Below are 19,111 nucleotides of genomic sequence, written 5' to 3'. Positions count from 1 at the left end.
CTGGGCTTGACTGTAGGACAGGTATTGGGCTGGACAGTAGGAGCCATGCTGGGCTGGACAGTAGGAGCCATACTGGCCTGGACAGTAGGTTTAGGTACTGGGCTGAACAGTAGAAGCCATATAGGGCTGGACAGTTGGAGCCATACTGGGCTGGACAGTAGGTAGAGGTACTGGGCTGGACAGTAGGAGCCATACTGGGCTGGACAGTAGGTAGAGGTACTGGGCTGGACAGTAGGAGCCATACTAGGCTGGACAGTAGGAGCCATCCTGGGCTGGACAGTAGGAGCCATCCTGGGCTGAACAGTAGGTTTAGGTACTGGGCTGAACAGTAGAAGCCATATAGGGCTGGACAGTTGGAGCTATCCTGGGCTGGACAGTAGGGTTTGGGCACTGATCTGGACAGGAGGTAGAGGTACAGGGCTGGACAGTAGGGGCCATACTGGGCTTGACAGTAGGACAGGTATTGGGCTGGACAGTAGGAGCCATGCTGGGCTGGACAGTAGGAGCCATACTGGGCTGGACAGTAGGTTTAGGTACTGGGCTGAACAGTAGAAGCCATATAGGGCTGGACAGTTGGAGCCATACTGGGCTGGACAGTAGGTAGAGGTACTGGGCTGGACAGTAGGAGCCATACTGGGCTGGACAGTAGGTAGAGGTACTGGGCTGGACAGTAGGAGCCATACTGGGCTGGACAGTAGGTAGAGGTACTGGGCTGGACAGTAGGAGCCATCCTGGGCTGGACAGTAGGTAGAGGTACTGGGCTGGACAGTAGGAGCCATACTGGGCTGGACAGTAGGTTTAGGTACTGGGCTGAACAGTAGAAGCCATATAGGCCTGGACAGTTGGAGCCATACTGGGCTGGACAGTAGGAGCCATACTGGGCTGGACAGTTGGTGCCATACTGGGCTGGACATTAGGTAGAGGTACTGGGCTGAATAGTAGGAGCCATACTGGGCTGGACAGTATGAGCCAACCTGGGCTGCATAGTAGAATAGGTACTGGGCTCGTCAATAGGAGCCATCCTGGGCTGGACAGTAGGAGAAATACTGGGCTTGACAGTAGGAGCTATACTGGGCTGGACAGTAGGGACCATACCTGGGCTGGACAGTGGGTTTTGGGTCATGGGCTGGACAGTAGGAGCCAAACTGCTCTGGACAGTAGGAGAGATACTGGTCTGGACAGTAGGGTTTGGGCACTGATCTGGACAGGAGGTAGAGGTACAGGGCTGGACAGTAGGGTCCATACTGGGCTTGACAGTAGGACAGGTATTGGGCTGGACAGTAGGAGCCATGCTGGGCTGGACAGTAGGAGCCATAATGGGCTTGACAGTAGGAAGAGGTACTGGGATGTACAGTAGGAGCCATACTGGACTAGACAGTAGAAGCCATACTGGGCTGGACAGTAGGAAGAGGTACTGGGATGGGCAGTAGGAGCAGAACTGGGCTGGACAGTAGGAGCAAAACTGGGCTGGACAGTAGGAGTCATACTAGGCTGGACAGTTGGAGCTTTCCTGGGCTGGACAGTAGGGTTTGGGCACTGATCTGGACAGGAGGTAGAGGTACAGGGCTGGACAGTAGGGGCCATGCTGGGCTGGACAGTAGGAGCCATACTGGGCTGGACAGTTGGTGCCATACTGGGCTGGACATTAGGTAGAGGTACTGGGCTGAATAGTAGGAGCCATACTGGGCTGGACAGTACCAGCCAACCTGGGCTGGATAGTAGGAGAGGTACTGGGCTGGTCAGTAGGAGCCATCCTGGGCTGGACAGTAGGAGCCATACTGGGCTGGACAGTTGGTGCCATACTGGGCTGGACATTAGGTAGAGGTACTGGGCTGAATAGTAGGAGCCATACTGGGCTGGACAGTACGAGCCAACCTGGGCTGGATAGTAGGAGAGGTACTGGGCTGGTCAGTAGGAGCCATCCTGGGCTGGACAGTAGGAGCCATACTGGGCTAGACAGTAGGAGAAATACTGGGCTGGACAGTAGGGACTCATGCTGGGCTGGACAGTAGGGACCATACTGGGCTGGACAGTGGGTTTTGGGTCATGGGCTGGACAGTAGGAGCCAAACTGCTCTGGACAGTAGGAGAGATACTGGTCTGGACAGTAGGGTTTGGGCACTGATCTGGACAGGAGGTAGAGGTACTGGGCTGGACAGTAGGGGTCATACTGGGCTTGACAGTAGGACAGGTATTGGGCTGGTCAGTAGGAGCCATGCTGGGTTGGACAGTAGGAGCCATACTGGGCTTGACAGTAGGAAGAGGTACTGGGCTGTACAGTAGGAGCCATACTGGACTAGACAGTAGAAGCCATACTGGGCTGGACACTAGTTAGAGGTATTGGGCTGGACAGTAGGAGCCATACTGGGCTGGACACTAGTTAGAGGTATTGGGCTGGACAGTAGGAGCCATACTGGGCTGGACACTAGTTAGAGGTATTGGGCTGGACAGTAGGAGCCATACTGGGCTGGACACTAGTTAGAGGTATTGGGTTGGACAGTAGGAGCCATACTGGGCTGGACACTAGTTAGAGGTATTGGGCTTGACAGTAGCAGAGGTACTGTGATGGACAGTAGGACATATAGGTAGGACACAGGGCTGGACAATAGGAGAGGTACCGTGATGGACAGTAGGAGCCATACTGGGCTGGACAGTAGGTAGAGGTACTGGGCTGGACAGTAGGAGCCATTCTGGGCTGGACAGTAGAAGCAATGCTGGGCTGGACAGTAGAAGCCATACTGGGCTGGACAGTAGGAGCCATTCTGGGCTGGACAGTAGAAGCAATGCTGGGCTGGACAGTAGGAGCCATTCTGGGCTGGACAGTAGGAGCCATACTGGGCTGGACATTAGAAGCCATACTGGGCTGGACAGTAGTAGCCATACTGGGCTGGACAGTAAGAGCCAAACTGGGCTGGACCTTAGAAGCCATACTAGGCTGGACAGTAGAAGCCATACTGGGCTGGACTGTAGGTAGATGTACTGGGCTAGACAGTAGGATATATACTGGGCTGGACTGTAGGTAGAGGTACTGGTCTGGACATGTGGTAGAGCTACTGGACTGGACAGTAGGTAGAGTCTCTGGGCTGGACATGTGGTAGAGCTACTGGGCTGGACAGTAGGTAGAGACTCTGGGCTGGACAGTCGGTAGAGGTACTGAACTGGACAGTAGGTAGAGGTACTTTGCTGGACAGTACCACTGGTCTGGACAGTAGGAGCTGTACCTGGCTGGACATTAGGTAGACGCAGTGCGACACAAACAACAACACAGAGTTACACATGGGATAAACAAACGTACAGTCAATAACACAATAAAAAAAGTGGTGTTGCTATGGTGAGCAGTGAGCTGAGATAAGGCAGGGCTTTACCGAACAAAGACTTATAGATGTCCTGGAGCCAGTGAGTTTGGCGACTAATATGAATCGAGGGCCAGCCAACGAGAGCATACAGGTTGCAGTGGTGGGTAATATATGTGGCTTTGGTGACAAACTTGCACTGTGATAGACTACATCCAATTTGATGAGTAGAATGTTGGAGGCTATTTTGTAAATTACATCGAAGAAGTCAAGGATAGTCAGTTTTACGAGGGTATGTTGGCGGCATGAGTAAAGGAGGCTTTGTTGCAAAATAGTTTAATTTTGGATTGGAGATGCTTAATGTGAGTCTGGACTGGACTGGAAGTGGAGATACTGGGTTGAACTGTAGGCTTCGGGTGCTGGCCTGCCCTATAGTGTTAATAAGGCAATAGATGGGCTACATAAAAGCCTCCACCAGTTTCATTTGATCCGTTTTAGTTGCACTTAATCAGTTTTACTCTCAGCACCTATAATGATTATGGGAAGTTTTGGGAACTTTAACCTGATGGTTGATCGGTAGGTCCTCAACAAGGCCAACTTCTACTCTGAGCCCTCATACCCTTCTGTGTTTCTTTGGGAGTGTTGAAATCCCTTTTTCTTAGCGTAGAATGGAGATGTGAACCTGTGGCTTGTTGTTTGTGTACTTGTCTCAGGCAGTGGGATGGATTTATGGAGTGACATGGTTAAATTTAGATTGACATGCTAAACTTCAGAGACTACGGAGGGACCGGCCCTCTTCCAGTGGGATGAGAGGTCCACTCCCCACTAACCTTTTATTTGATTATTTATAATAGAATTATAGAATAACTTTACATTTCCCAGAGGGATACCAACTTTGGGGAATGGTACCCTATTAGAATCTAAGACACAGGGCTAAAGGCCCACTATGTAATGGTATCCCATTAAAAGCTATGATAAAGGGCTAAAGGCCCAGTATGTAATGGTACCCCATTAGAATCTAAGACACAGGGCTAAAGGCCCACTATGTAATGGTATCCCATTAGAAGCTATGATAAAGGGCTAAAGGCCCACTATGTAATGGTATCCCATTAGAAGCTATGATAAAGGGCTAAAGGCCCAGTATGTAATGGTACCCCATTAAAAGCTATGATGAAGGGCTAAAGGCCCACTATGTAATGGTACCCCATTAGAATCTAAGACACAGGGCTAAAGGCCCACTATGTAATGGTATCCCATTAAAAGCTATGATAAAGGGCTAAAAGCCCACTATGTAATGGTATCCCATTAGAAGCTATGATAAAGAAATAAAAGCCCACTATGTAATTGATGTCTCGTGGAAGTAAACAAACCACAGATAAGAAGATAGATATCAGATCATAAAGGTAAACAAACAACAGTGGCATATATATCCAGAAACGCCCTAAGTGAAGCATGTCAGTGTAATCACTAGACAAGCACTGCACGGCGTACTTACCCACTGCACATGACTACATCTGAGCATCAAATGAATCATCCAAATGTGCTCCAAGTAGAAGCTATAGTTTTCTACAGGCTACTGCTTCAGGTTTCTTTAACTTAAATAATTAGACTAATGCTATGCAGGTTAGGCTATTTAAACTAGCCTATACCGTAACTCAATCATACCCCTGTTATCAACTCTACACTTTCTGTGTATGGTGGTGCTCATCCTTGTATTTATACCCTTGTATTTATACCCATGTATTTACAGTGCATTTGGAAACAGCCTTATTCTAAAATGTATTAAATAGTTTTCCCCCCTCATCAATCTACCCACAATACCCCATAATGACAAAGCAAAAACAGGTTTTTCGAAATTTTTGCAAATGTCTATATATGTTTTTTTTAGTTTTATATCACAATTACATAACTATTCAGACCCTTTACTCAGTAATTTGTTGAAGCACATTTGGCAGTCTTCTTGGATATGTCGCCACAAGCTTGGCACACCTGTATTTGGGGAGTTTCTCCCATTCTTCTCTGCAGATCCTCTCAAGCTCTGTCAGGTTCAATGGGAGCGTCGCTGCAGTGCTATTTTCAGGTCTCTCCAGGTTCAAGTCTGGGCTCTGGCTGGGTCACTCAAGGACATTCAGAGACTTGTCCCGAAGCCACTCCTGCGTTGTCTTGGCTTTGTGCTAAGGGTCGTTGTCTTGTTGGAAGGTAAACCTTTGCCCCAGTCTGAGGTCCTGACGGCTCTGGAGCATGTACTTGGCTCCGTTCATCTTTCCCTTGATCCTGACTAGTCTCCCAGTTCCTGCTGCTGAAAAACATCCCCACAGCATTATGGCACCACCACCATGCTTCACTGTAGGTTTTGGTGCCATGTTTCCTCCAGACGTGACAGTTGGCATTCAGGCCAAAGAGTTCAATCTTGGTTTCATCAGACCAGAGAATCTTGTTTGTCATGGTCTGAGAGTCCTTTAGGTGCCTTTTGATACACTCCAAGCGGGCTTTCATGTGCCCTTTACTGAGGAGTGGCTTCTGTCTCACCACTCTACCATAAAGGCCTGATTGGTGGAGCGCTGCAGAGATGGTTGTCCTTTTGGAAGGTTCTCCTAGCTCCACAGAGGAACTCTATAGCTCTGTCAGAGTGACCATCAGCTTCTAGTTCACCTCCCTGACCAAGGCCCTTCTCCCCGATTGCTCAGTTTGGCCAGGCGGCCAGCTCTAGGAAGAGTCTTGGTGGTTCCAAACTTCTTTCTTTTAAGAATGATGGAAGCCACTGTGTTCTAGTGGACCTTCAATACTGCAGAAATGTTTTGGTACCCTTCCCTAGATCTGTGCCTCGACACAATCCTGTCTCGGAGCTCCATGGACAATTGTTTCGACCTCATTGGCTTGGTTTTTGCTCTGATATGCACTGTCAACTGTGGGACCTTAAATAGACAGGTGTGTCTTTCCAGATCATGTCCAGTCCATTGAATTTACCACAGGTGGACTTCAATCAAGTTGTAGAAACATCTCAAGGATGATCAATGGAAACAGGATGTACCTGAGCTCAATTTCTAGTCTCATAGCAAAGGTTCTGAATACTTATGTAAATAAGTTATTTCTGTTTTTATGTGTAATATATTGGCAAACATTTCTAAAAACCTGTTTTTGCTTTGTCGGTATGGGGTATTGTGTGTAGATTGATGTATTAAATCCATTTTAGAATAAGACTGTCATTTAACCAAATGTAGAAAAAGGGTAAAAGGGTCTGAATACTTTCCGAATGCACTGTATACCCCTGTATTGATACCCCTGTATTGATACTCCTGTATTGATACCCCTGTATTGATACCCCTGTATTGATACCCCTGTATTGATACCCCTGTATTGATACTCCTGTATTGATACCCCTGTATTGATACCCCTGTATTGATACCCCTGTATTTTACAGATGTTTTTTCTCCTCTGTGCAACACAGCAAACCTTTGAAACCAGATTATTTCCCATGAGTGTCCTCTGTGTGTGTGTGTGTGTGTTTGTGTGTGTGTGTGTGTGTGTGTGTGTGTGTGTGTGTGTGTGTGTGTGTGTGTGTGTGTGTGTGTGTGTGTGTGTGTGTGTGTGTGTGTGTGTGTGTGTGTGTGTGTGTTTTATTTTCTTTGGTTTTTCCCCTTGTTTTGGTTTTTCCCTTTGTTTCGGAGTTTCCCCTTGTTTTTCCTATTCGCCTGGTAAACAAATTATATAATTACACATTGCTTTGTTCAAGGATGACATGACATTGAAGGCAGAAAACCAAAGTGATGGGAATAAGTGTTGTACTTTGTTTTCAGGAAAACATTTCAGTTTAAAAAAATAATAATAATAATTAAGAAAGATAGTTCATGTTTTCGCTTGAGTAATTTAAGATTGTCTTCTCCAAGGCATTACATGTACATGTCATAGAAAATTAAACTTAATTTAGTCTACCATGACACAAGGGCGACATGTCAACTTTGTCTGTATGGTTGAAATACAAGATGTCAGGCTCTGTCAAATTACATTACTTTAAATCTCATAATATTGTTGCTGTATACCTGGATGTTGAAGTATGATTACAAGTAGATACTGACCCGTATTTCTGGCATTTCCATTCCTTACTGTCCTGACCGTCCTGTCTGTTCTTACTGTCCTGACCGTCCTGTCTGTTCTTACTGTCCTGACCGTCCTGTCTGTTCTGACCGTCCTGTCTGTTCTTACTGTCCTGACCGTCTTGTCTGTTCTTACTGTCCTGACCGTCCTGTCTGTTCTTACCGTCCTGACCGTCCTGTCTGTTCTTACTGTCCTGACCATCCTGTCTGTTCTTACTGTCCTGACCGTCCTGTCTGTTCTTACTGTCCTGACCGTCCTGTCCGTCCTTACTGTCCTGACCATCCTAACCATCCTGACCGTCCTGTCTGTTCTTACTGTCCTGACCGTCCTGTCTGTTCTTACTGTCCTGACCGTCCTGTCCGTCCTTACTGTCCTGACCGTCCTTACTGTCCTGACCATCCTAACCATCCTGACCGTCCTGTCTGTTCTTACTGTCCAGACCGTCCTGTCTGTTCTTACTGTCCTGACCGTCCTGTCTGTTCTTACTGTCCTGACCGTCCTGTCTGTTCTTACTGTCCTGACTCTCCTGACCGTCCTGACTGTCATGACTGTCCTGACCATCCTAACCATCCTGGCTGTCATGACTGTCCTGACCATCCTAACCATCCTGGCTGTCATGACTGTCCTGACTGTCTTTACCGTCCTGGCTGTCCTGACCGTCCTGTCTGTTCTTACTGTCCTGACTCTCCTGACCGCCCTGACTGTCCTGACCATCCTAACCATCCTGACTGTCATGACTGTCCTGACTGTCTTTACCGTCCTGGCTGTCATGACTGTCCTGACTGTCTTTACCGTCCTGGCTGTCCTGACCGTCCTGACTGTTCTTACTGTCCTGACTCTCCTGACCGTCCTGACTGTCCTGACCATCCTGACTGTCATGACTATCCTGAATGTCTTTACCTTCCTGGCTGCCATGACCGTCCTGACTGTCTTGACTGTCCTGACCATCCTGATTGTCCTGACCGTCCTGACCGTCCTGGCTGTCCTGACTGTCCAGGGCTGTCTCCTGACTGTCCTGATCGTCATGACTGTCCTTATTTTCCTGACTGTCCTGACTGTCCTTACTCTCGTGAATGTCCTGACTGTTCTGCGCCTCATTTTGCTCTGGGCACAGTCCTGATACTTCAGCAAGGAACATTACATGGCACTTGATACGTTTGCACTTCAATCTCATCAACATTTCATAAACTCTCTAGTTTTAACCTTCACTTGTGATTTGGCAAGACTATTTCATGAAGGGAAAAAAACGAATAAACTTGTTTTCTCTTTATCCTTGCATTTTCTTACAGAAACAGAATTAGCATTTTTGTTAAGTCCATTAATACCATGTTTTTGTAATAACAGCATGCTCTACCATTGTGTGTCCAATAGTCATTTAGCACCAGGGATACCTCCTTGAGACGTCCTCCTTCTCAACGAATGTCCGGAATGCCTTCACTGGCCTTGTCTTAGTTAGCCTTCTAGTGAGTAACACAATGGTGGATCGATTCTTGAGTGTGGATGCCAAGCTTTGGGAGGGTTGGCAAACCATCTACAGGCGCTGTGGGAAGAGACAGAGGCTTGGCATCTGGGTGAGGAGGAAAGTGGGTATAAGCTCCTTCACTCCCGCTTACAATGCCAATATGAAGCCTCTTCTCTTGCCCCAACATAAGTGTTTGCTTTATACTGCATGCCTCTGTGTTTATCTGCTGTTTTCCTCAACTGGGTCAGATTTTCTTTCTATATAATAGTTGTTTAATCATAACATTCATGCCTAACACGTTTGGTTGCTTGCGTGTCCACTTGTAAAACGTCTCCTTCCTGGAGTCTGTGTGGGTTTTTTATTGTTTTCCCTGACATCTGGTAGTGCCCAAGGCAAACTATGATCCAGCATGATGAGGCCCGTCCGTTCTGTCCTGCTAAAATGGATGCCGCCTGAGATGTGAGGCCAGGAACGTCCATGATCATATGGTAGGGATTGCCCAGAGGGTCTGATGCCACAGAGTTATTAGTGCACAGCCCAGAAGACATGCCAATAATGTACCTAGAAGGTTCTGAGAACATGGCAGAACATTTTCTTGTTTGGTCCTCTGCTTCTGAGTTGGTTGTTAAATAATGTTCCCTAAATGTAGTCAGGTTTCTTGAAGAAATTAAGATAATAAGCTCACCATATATTATTGGATGGACATGCATATACATAGTATTTATTTTTTTAACCTTTATTTAAGTAGGCAAGTCAGTTAAGAACAAATTCTTATTTTCAATCACAGCCTAGGAACAGTGGGTTAACTGCCTGTTCAGGGACTGAATGACAGTTTTGTACCTTGTCAACTCAGAGATTTGAACTTGCAACCTTCTGGTTGCTAGTCCACCACTCTAACCACTAGGCTACCCTGCCACCCTAGGGCATATATATTGTCCATTAAAATAACATTAAATTGATCAGAAATACAGTGTAGACATTGTTAATGTTGTAAATGACTATTGTAGCTGGAAACAGCTGATGTTTTATGGAATATCTACATTGGCATACAGATGCCCGTTATCAGCAACCATCACTCCTGTGTTCCAATGGCACGTTGTGTTAGCTAATCCAAGTTTATCATTTTAAAAGGCTCATTAGAGGATCATTAGAAAACATTTGAGCAAATATGTTAGCACAGCTGAAAACTGTTGTCCTGATTAAAGAAGCAATAAAACTGGCCTTCTTTAGACTAGTTGAGTATCTGGAGCATCAGCATTTGTAGGTTCGATTACAGGCTCAAAATGGCTAGAAACAAATAACTTTTTTCTGAAACTCGTCAGTCTATTCTTGTTCTGAGAAATGAAGGCTATTCCATGAGAGAAAATGCCAAGAAACTTAAGATCTCGTACAACGCTGTGTTCTACTTCCTTCACAGAACAACACAAACTGGCTCGAACCAGAATAGAAAGAGGAGTGGAAGGCCCCGGTGCACAACTGAGCAAGAGGACAAGTACATTAGAATGTCTAGTTTGAGAAACAGACACCTCACAAATCCTCAACTCGCAGCTTGATTAAATAGTACCCGTAAAAAACAGCAGTCTCAATGTCAACAGTGAAGAGGCGACTCCGGGATGTTGGCCTTCTAGTCAGAGATGCAAAGAAAAAGCCATATCTCAGACCTGCCAATAAAAATAAAATATTAAGATGGGCAAAGGAACACAGACACTGGACAGAGGAACTCTGCCTAGAAGGCCAGCATCCCATAGTCACCTCTTCAGTGTTGACGTTGAGACTGGTGTTTAACAATGTCTACACTGTATTTCTGATCAATTTGATGTTATTTTAATGGATGAAAAATGTACTTTTCTATCAAAAACATGGACATTTCTAAGTAACCCCAACACACCTACTCATTCAAGGGTTTTTCTTAATTTGTGCTATTTTCTACATTGTAGAATAATATTGAAGACATCAAAACTATGAAATAACACATATGGTAACCAAAAAAGTGTTCTTCAAAGTCGCCTTGTCCTCACAGCTTTGCACGCTCTTCTTGGCATTCTCTCAACCAGCTTCACGAGGTAGTCACCTAGAATGCATTTCAATTAACAGGTGTGCCTTGTTGTAAGTTCATTTGTGGCATTTCTTTCCTTCTTAATGCATTTGAGACAATCCGTTGTGTTGTGACAAGGTAGGGGTGATCTTTGGTTCCGACCAGAGACATTCTAGGAACCAATGATTGCTAATTTGCTATCCCTTTTCAACCCAAGTTCCCCATAGCTGCTAGACAGAGTTCAATATATTTAATAATGACATACAGATGGGTCTAACAAAAAATTGTCTTTGAATGGTGTTTTGCCGAATGCATTCCCTTGACATTAACATAGGGCTTCTTAGCAGGTCTTAAAAGCAGTAAACACAATAATCAGCCCAGCTGGATAATATGAACTGCTCTCCATAAAGTTGGATTCAAATTCATTCAAACACATCATCTACCACCTGCAATCCTTATGTCGGGTCCCCAGAAAAGTGTTTCATGGTCGCAGCTGGTAATGCCTGTGCACTCAACCACCTGTTGCCTTGAATTACGGTATCTCGTGTAGGAAAGAGTGCCGTACGTCACTATCAGGAGAAAATGGACTTTGATGAAAAAACCTTTTTATCAAAGTCCATGCTTGTGTCAAAGATAAGGTGCCACTTCTCTTGGTACTGCAGTGAAGGAAAACCTGATAAAAAACTCTACTAAGCTTCTCCAATGAGTATCTTTTTTTTGTCCTGGCCCTGTATTCATAAACTTTCTCAGAGTAGGAGTGCCGATCTCGGTTAAGTTTTGCCTTTTAGATGATGAATAAATTAACTGTGGTGTCCTGATCCTAAATCTGCACTCCGTCTCTGAGGCTCTTTATGAATACAGGCCCAGGAGTAGGTTTACTCTGGGCTCCTCTGGGTTATTTCAGACCTAAATGCAACCAGAAGCCCGTCAGTCCTCCCCTAGTTCCCATGTGACATCTGCCACTAGTTTAATGTTTAAAAGCTGCATGTTGACTGCAGCACTGACCAATGAGACAACCTCCTCCCTCTCTCCCCAACGATCCTTCCTACACAGTTGTTGAACTCAATGTTAAAACTTGTGAATCGTAAAGTCATTTGAAATATGTGAAGCATAAAATACACCCACCTGTAGTGAATACTGCACGATTTCACAAAGAAAGATAAACAACTAACAATATTTTGCCAGCAGAGTGTTTTTGTTCACACACAGCTCTTATCTAGGTGCTCCAGTTGCCATTTTACTATTTGAATTTCTTAAACAGTATTGGGAATTATGTAAGCATTCGATCTGGCCAATGTATATGTTTGTGTCCTTGCGATTGGTCTATGTTTTGTGTGCTATTGACCAATAAATGTAATCGCAGCGGCTCATATTGTGAGAAAAAGAGCGCAATATTTGAGAGTTTTCTAAATTGTCAAATAAATGGCTTTTCTAAAAGCCATTCAGAGGAACTTGGAAAGGATGGGGCGTAAACATCCTGTGAGGGCAGTAGGATGTTTACAACACACAACCGTATTGACGGACAATGGAGTTGATAAGCAAAGGCTACTCGCTCGCTGGATCTTTTCTTTGCTTCTGGCGGCGGGCAAGAACTCACAGCTTTTCTGAATATTTCTCAGGGAACTCACTGGGCCTTTAGATGTAGAAGAAGTGAGGTTGTTTCATGACAAAATCCCCGTGACTAACCTCTTTCCTGGCCTACTACTCTGACGTACGTACTGTACAAGACAAACATAAATAAGTAGATAAATAACCAACCCGATACTTGCTGAGGCCCTTCCCTGTGGGCCGCGTTTCAGACAGAAAATACATCCTGTTGTAGCTAAAGATGTAGTGGATTGAAAGGACACGATTGGATACTCCACACGATTAAATCATCTTTACTGTTTCATTTTATTACAATAGAATTGATTCTGCAATGAACATTTCACCCTATTTAATACATCCCGGCAACTTTGAGAAAAAAAACTTCATATCGGAGTTGTCTCAAGATGGCTATGCATATTTATGGCATGAGGCTAGTAGCATAGCATCTCTCTATTTTGAATACAGGCGGTTGACATCAACATTCTAAAAAAGGATTACAATAATGAGATGTATCCACCAATCCAAAGAAAGGATAGGCGGGAGCTAGACAGCCCATTGTTAGGGCGGAGAGACATGTATCTTGTATATACATAATCTTTGTATTCCTCCATTTGTCTTATAGTGTGCAGCGCCAGACATAGGGTATTGTGGCTATTTCAATAGCAAATAATAGCTGTAGTCCATGGCAACATGATTCATGGGAAGGGTTGGGTGGTCCTCCTAAAGCACTTTAACAACTACTCATTCTTGTGGGTTGTACTTGTACTTTTAGATGTACTATAAACATTAAATCATTCTGAAAATATATTCCTCATCTCAATCTCGAAAAATCCTTTCAATGTCTTACAATGTGATATATCGTTAGGATTGTTAAAGTCATGGTTATTCGTCTTGAAAATATGCAACAATTGAAGATATTTTGTGAATGTCCAGATTACAAAAACAATGAAATGGGAATGCCTTTTGCAGATATTGTCTTTCACAGTAAAAAGTTTCCCAGCCACTTTTCACATAGAGCTAAGTATTTCTCTATTGGTATCTTAAGATGGTTTGCTGATTAGATAACACATTTCTACAAACCTCTCAGTCGATACCCCAGCGGGCAAAACTGGTTGACTTCATTTTAATCAGTTTTGCCAAGTTTTACCCACTTGGATGTGTATCATGAAGTAGCACTGCATATCTAAATCCTATCCAGATAAACCATGTATGAATTCTGTAATATGTTTTAAGCCTATGTTATCATTGGACAGATCCATTCTTGGTTGTAATCTCAGTTTGTAAAAGGCTGGAGTCAGCCGCTCCAATACAGCTGGGGGATTTGGCAGCGAGGACCATTAGCTTGTGACAGTACAGCTGATAGTTTCCGGTCTGTTTCCAATTTGCACGTTGCCATAATGTTTTACAAATCCAGTTCCAGCGTTCCCCCGGTGTAATGGGGTTATAACTCAAAGCACACTTGGGAGGCTGGCATTCATTCCCCTGGCTTGGATCTAGATAGCATAGCGCAGGATCAAGTGAAGTTACCCATGTTCATGATTGTTGGGCTCTGAGGCAGAGGTATGATGTAGGATCTTAATTTGAGCCAGTTTGCTACAGCAGGAAAAGAGTACTGCAGCAACTGGAAATCTGAATAATTAGGTGGATTGTAATTAATGTGGGGACCTTTTTGTGGGTGTTGATACATTTTTCGTAAGGGAAAATCAAGTCTGACATTTCAAAGTGGAAATGAGAAACTTCAGAATCCTTTTTAAACCTCAAATACACTATAAGTTTTACATTTCCTAGATTGCAGGAAAGTTCTGCAGGTTAGTGTTTTCCGTCATGAATGTTGTTCTGGAGGCAGCGCTGCAGGGTGGTCACTATCTAGCACAGCCACAAAGTCATAAAACCTGATGTTACACAATGCTAAACCCTAACCTTAACCCGACTGCAAAACTAATTCCTAAGCCTAATGTTAAATTGAGACCAAAAATCTCATTTTTGTTTTCATACATTTTTACAATTGGCCCTGTGGCCAATTTTGACTTTGCAGCTAGCCTATCTCGGAAGTCAGCTGTATCAATGTGTCAGAGGACACACTGTTCGACTGACAACCTGAGTCAGCCTGCAGGTGCCCAGCCATCCACAAGGAGTTGCTAGACCGCGATGAGCCAAGGAAAGCCCTTAGAAAGACCATGGCTAGACCAGTATGAACAACTGAGAGAAAAACACTGCTGTTTGTGTTCAAGAACTTCCAGCCAGGGGGCCTCCCTATGGGGCTCCTGGTCACGACCGGCTGTGATCGAACCCCAGGCAGGAGTGGCGCCTCAGCACTGCCTCAAAACGCTGCTCTACTCGGGAGGCCCCCCTGGCTGGATGTTCTTGAATACAAACAGTAATGTTTTTCTCTCAGCCATATTATTTCCTATTCTCCTGGCTCAATTGCCTTCCAGTTTAATTGAATTAGCCATGCAACTTGAAGAATAAAAATGTCCTACTCCTTTAGGCCATTAAGTGTATTTCAGTTCGCTTAACCCGTCCACTCAAGTAGCACTCCCCTTTCATAAACATACATATTTAGCCAACATATTCTGTTATAACTATAGCTTATGTGTCAGGGAATGCTCTTCACTGCTTTTTCAATAGTTACGTCCAAATAGCAACATTACTGCAATGATGTCAATGTTCAGCCGATGCATCATACGGAACTCTGACTCTGCAAACATGTCTGCATGTCTTGGTAATCAGCTGGATTATTGCTTAAGTGCTAGACCAGTATGAACAAATATGAAAATGTATGCACTCACTAAATGTCTGCTAAATGGCGTTTGTGCAGAAATGTAGTCTTATCTTGGCCAATACGGCAACCACATTTGGCTAACAAGGAAATTCCCTCACCTTCCCTTGATTTTGAAAAGCAAACTTGTTCAACCTGAGGGGCATGTGCACATTTGAATTGTGTCTTCTGAACTATGCACCAGCCGTGCTGCAACCTCAAACCGTTACCATGCTGATTTAAATGCGTAGTCTTCAGTGGCTCTTTCCAGACAAATTCCACAATACTCATATTAAAGGGACAATCTGTAAGCTTTTCTGTCCAAAGTGTCAGGGCCCACGCTTCTAAATCGTGATTCATATACAATAACGTCCAAGAGACTGGTGTTCGGATGCACCTGACAAAGACTTGTGTCAACTGTATGCATTGGGAATTTCAAAATGTAATGTTAATGCAAATACTCTATGTGAATTTCAAAATACAAAGAGAGCAATATTAAGACTTTCTCAAAGATTGTGTGGACTAGCAAATGCTTTTTACTGTATATGTCTTCAGCCACAGTGTTGATCTATATACAAATACATTAGAACTACACCAAGATGAGAAAATGTACAAGAAAAATGCCTCCAAGTCAATCAAGTTTGAACATATTAGACATCAGGTGTTTCTTCACTGTCCCCATTGCCCTCTGTACATCCTCTAGGCCAATAAGAACTGTCCAATAAGAACTGAACTGGATTACATATCTCTGTTGCCTTAAGTAATGGTGATGGCACAGCACAGCCCACAGCTGCACTACGGAGCCCATGTGATGTCCGTTGTTGGGAATAATCTGAGGAGGGGGGACAAGAGCGCTCACTTCCTTTGAGAGTTCATTTGATTTAGGTAGAGAGCAAATGGGTGTATATCAGTGGAGGCTCCTCAGAGGAGGACCATCCTCCGCTGTGAATTTCATAAACATTTTAATTGTAAAGCATTTAAAAAGTTATCATTTTTAGTTAAAAACATACGAAATATAATCATGTCACCAAACAATTGATTAAAACACACTATCTGCAAAAATGATCTACAGTAGCCTCAACAGCACTCTGTAGGGTAGCCCCATGGTGTAGCCGGAGGACAGCTAGCTTTCGTTTTCCTCTTGGTACACTGACTTCAATACAATACCTAGGAGGCTCATGGTTCTCACCCCCTTCCGTAAACTTACAAATGCATTTCTTCTAAAATGAAGGAGAAGCAAGAGAGAAATAGAGAAAGAAAGAGAGAGTGTGTATATTTTTTCCACTTACTTAGCTAGCAAATGTAGCCAGCTAGTTTAGCCTACTGACACACCCTGCTCAAACAGAGTGAAGCTATGTTAACTAGCTGGCTATGACAGAGGGATGCTATGTTAGCTAGCTGGCTATAACAGAGGGATGCTATGTTAGCTAGCTGGCTATGACAGAGGGATGCTATGTTAGCTAGCTGGCTATGACAGAGGGATGCTATGTTAGCTAGCTGGCTATGACAGAGGAATGCTATGTTAGCTAGCTGGCTATGACTATCCAACACAACACTGGAACTCTTCCAAGTCAAGCTTTTTGGTCTGACTAATTTTTTGCCCCTGGGGCCTGCCGGTGTAACTGCTTACTGACTGTATATTGTAACGTTACTGCATGATTGTAGCGGGTTTACTAACGTCTTAGTTCTATTAGCTTTGCTGACTATGACGTTACTTTAGCTAATAATGTTGACAACTATGTAGGCAGCGTGTAGCTGTTTGGCTGGGCAAGTTTTTTTCGCCTGGTCACATACAGCTGATGTGCATTGAAGTTCACAAGCAAAGGGAAGAGGTGAGAGGCGAGAGCACAAGTGGCAGTGATGGAGGAATGGAAATGTAATGGTGTTGATTGCTGTGATGTTCATGTTAAATGGATGCCCTTTTAAGAGCACACAAGAGTTATGGGCTGAGGGAGGGAGAACCAGATTGAGAAACAGGATAGAGTTATGGGCTGAGGGAGAGAGAACCAGATTGAGAAACAGGATAGAGTTATGGGCTGAGGGAGGGAGAACCAGATTGAGAAACAGGATAGAGTTATGGGCTGAGGGAGGGAGAACCAGATTGAGAAACAGGATAGAGTTATGGGCTGAGGGAGAGAGAACCAGGATAGAGTTATGGGCTGAGGGAGAGAGAACCAGATTGAGAAACAGGATAGAGATATGGGCTGAGGGAGGGACAACCAGATTGAGAAACAGGATAGAGTTATGGGCTGAGGGAGGGAGAACCAGATTGAAGTTATGGGCTGAGGGAGGGAGAACCAGATTGAGAAACAGGATAGAGTTATGGGCTGAGGGAGAGAGAACCAGATTGAGAAACAAGATAGAGTTATGGGCTGTGGGAGAGAGAACCAGGATAGAGTTGTGGGCTGAGGGAGAGAGAACCAGATTGAGAAACAGGATAGAGTTATGGGCTGAGGGAGAGAGAACCAGGATAGAGTTATGGGCTGAGGGTGGGAGAACCAGATTGAGAAACAGGATAGAGTTATGGGCTGAGGGAGAGAGAACCAGGATAGAGTTATGGGCTGAGGGAGAGAGAACCAGATTGAGAAACAGGATAGAGTTATGGGCTGAGGGTGGGAGAACCAGATTGAGAAACAGGATAGAGTTATGGGCTGAGGGTGGGAGAACCAGATTGAGAAACAGGATAGAGTTATGGGCTGAGGGAGAGAGAACCAGGATAGAGTTATGGGCTGAGGGAGAGAGAACCAGATTGAGAAACAGGATAGAGATATGGGCTGAGGGTGGGAGAACCAGAGAGAGAAACAGGATAGAGAAATGGGCTGAGGGAGAGAGAACCAGATTGAGAAACAAGATAGAGATTTGGGCTGAGGGAGAGAGAACAAGGATAGAGTTTTTATTTTACCTTTATTTAACTAGGCAAGTCAGTTAAGAACAAATTCTTATTTTCAATGACGGCTTAGGAACAGTGGGTTAACTGCCTGTTCAGGGGCAAAACGACAGACTTGTACATTGTCAGCTCAGGGATTTGAACTTGCAACCTTTCGGTTACTAGTTCACCGCTCTAACCACTAGGCTACCCTGCCGCCCCTGTCTGTGTGTTTTGTATGCTGTGTGTGCGTGCGTATGTCACTTTGTACCCATTAGCGATAATGCTAATGATAACCATCTGCTGGTAGATAGAAAGGCTTTCCCAAAAATCTTCTCAATTAAATGTTAACTACAAAGTAGCCTGTGCCTTCCTGCTAGAATAATATCATGATTATTTGCATCGACCCAGTGGCTATTTGTTTTGCAAACTCTGCAATCAGATGAACCCCACAGAAACGCAGCTAACCAAACAACAGTCTCTGGGTGGTGCCCAGTTGAGTTAAAGGGTAACTACACCCAGAATTCAACAATTTTACGATTTTTTTCAGACCTCAAAATGGGTTTCCTGATGTGTTTTTAGCATTGATGTGGACTTAGAACATCCAAATGTTGTTGTTTTTATACAAATAAGTTGTGATTTTTGTGAGAGAAAACCTGAAAATACTGGGAAACCCTGTCCAAACCCTCTTCTTACTAAGAAACAGTTAATGGTGTAAATGACAATGTAAGTCTTTGTTTCAATGGCCTTTTTTTCCCTTTCAACAGATCGATAGTCATTAAAGAGGGCGAAATAACCAGAAGAGTGGATCGTTTGATATGCCAAAAAAGAAGATGGATTGTTTTGGGTACTGTTGGATGGTCATCTGTCTCCTACTGGGCACTGCTACTGAGGCAAGAGATCACTTTCTTTACCCTCTCTTTTTCTCTCTTTACTCTGTATCTCTATCTGTCGCTCTCTCTGTCACACGCAAGCACGCACACACACACACACACACACACACACACACACACACA

General features: G+C 44.4%; 1 protein-coding gene across 3 annotated transcripts in view; it reads left to right on the top strand.

Annotated features, from left to right (window-relative positions):
- Positions 1 to 19,111, top strand: part of LOC139405495 (calcitonin gene-related peptide type 1 receptor-like) — a 43,665-nt gene that overhangs the window by 10,941 nt on the left and 13,613 nt on the right. For all 3 annotated transcript variants that reach the window (XR_011633883.1, XM_071147862.1, XM_071147861.1), the window contains exon 2: positions 18,863 to 18,988. Coding sequence is in view for 2 of the 3 variants with exons in the window: in XM_071147862.1 (XP_071003963.1) it covers positions 18,914 to 18,988 (75 nt within the window). In the remaining variant the exon portion in view is untranslated. The remainder of the gene's footprint in view (positions 1 to 18,862; positions 18,989 to 19,111) is intronic.

Source organism: Oncorhynchus clarkii, chromosome 3 (assembly GCF_045791955.1).
Source record: "Oncorhynchus clarkii lewisi isolate Uvic-CL-2024 chromosome 3, UVic_Ocla_1.0, whole genome shotgun sequence".
Taxonomy (NCBI): domain Eukaryota; kingdom Metazoa; phylum Chordata; class Actinopteri; order Salmoniformes; family Salmonidae; genus Oncorhynchus; species Oncorhynchus clarkii.
This window is presented reverse-complemented; position numbering and strand designations above follow the sequence as displayed.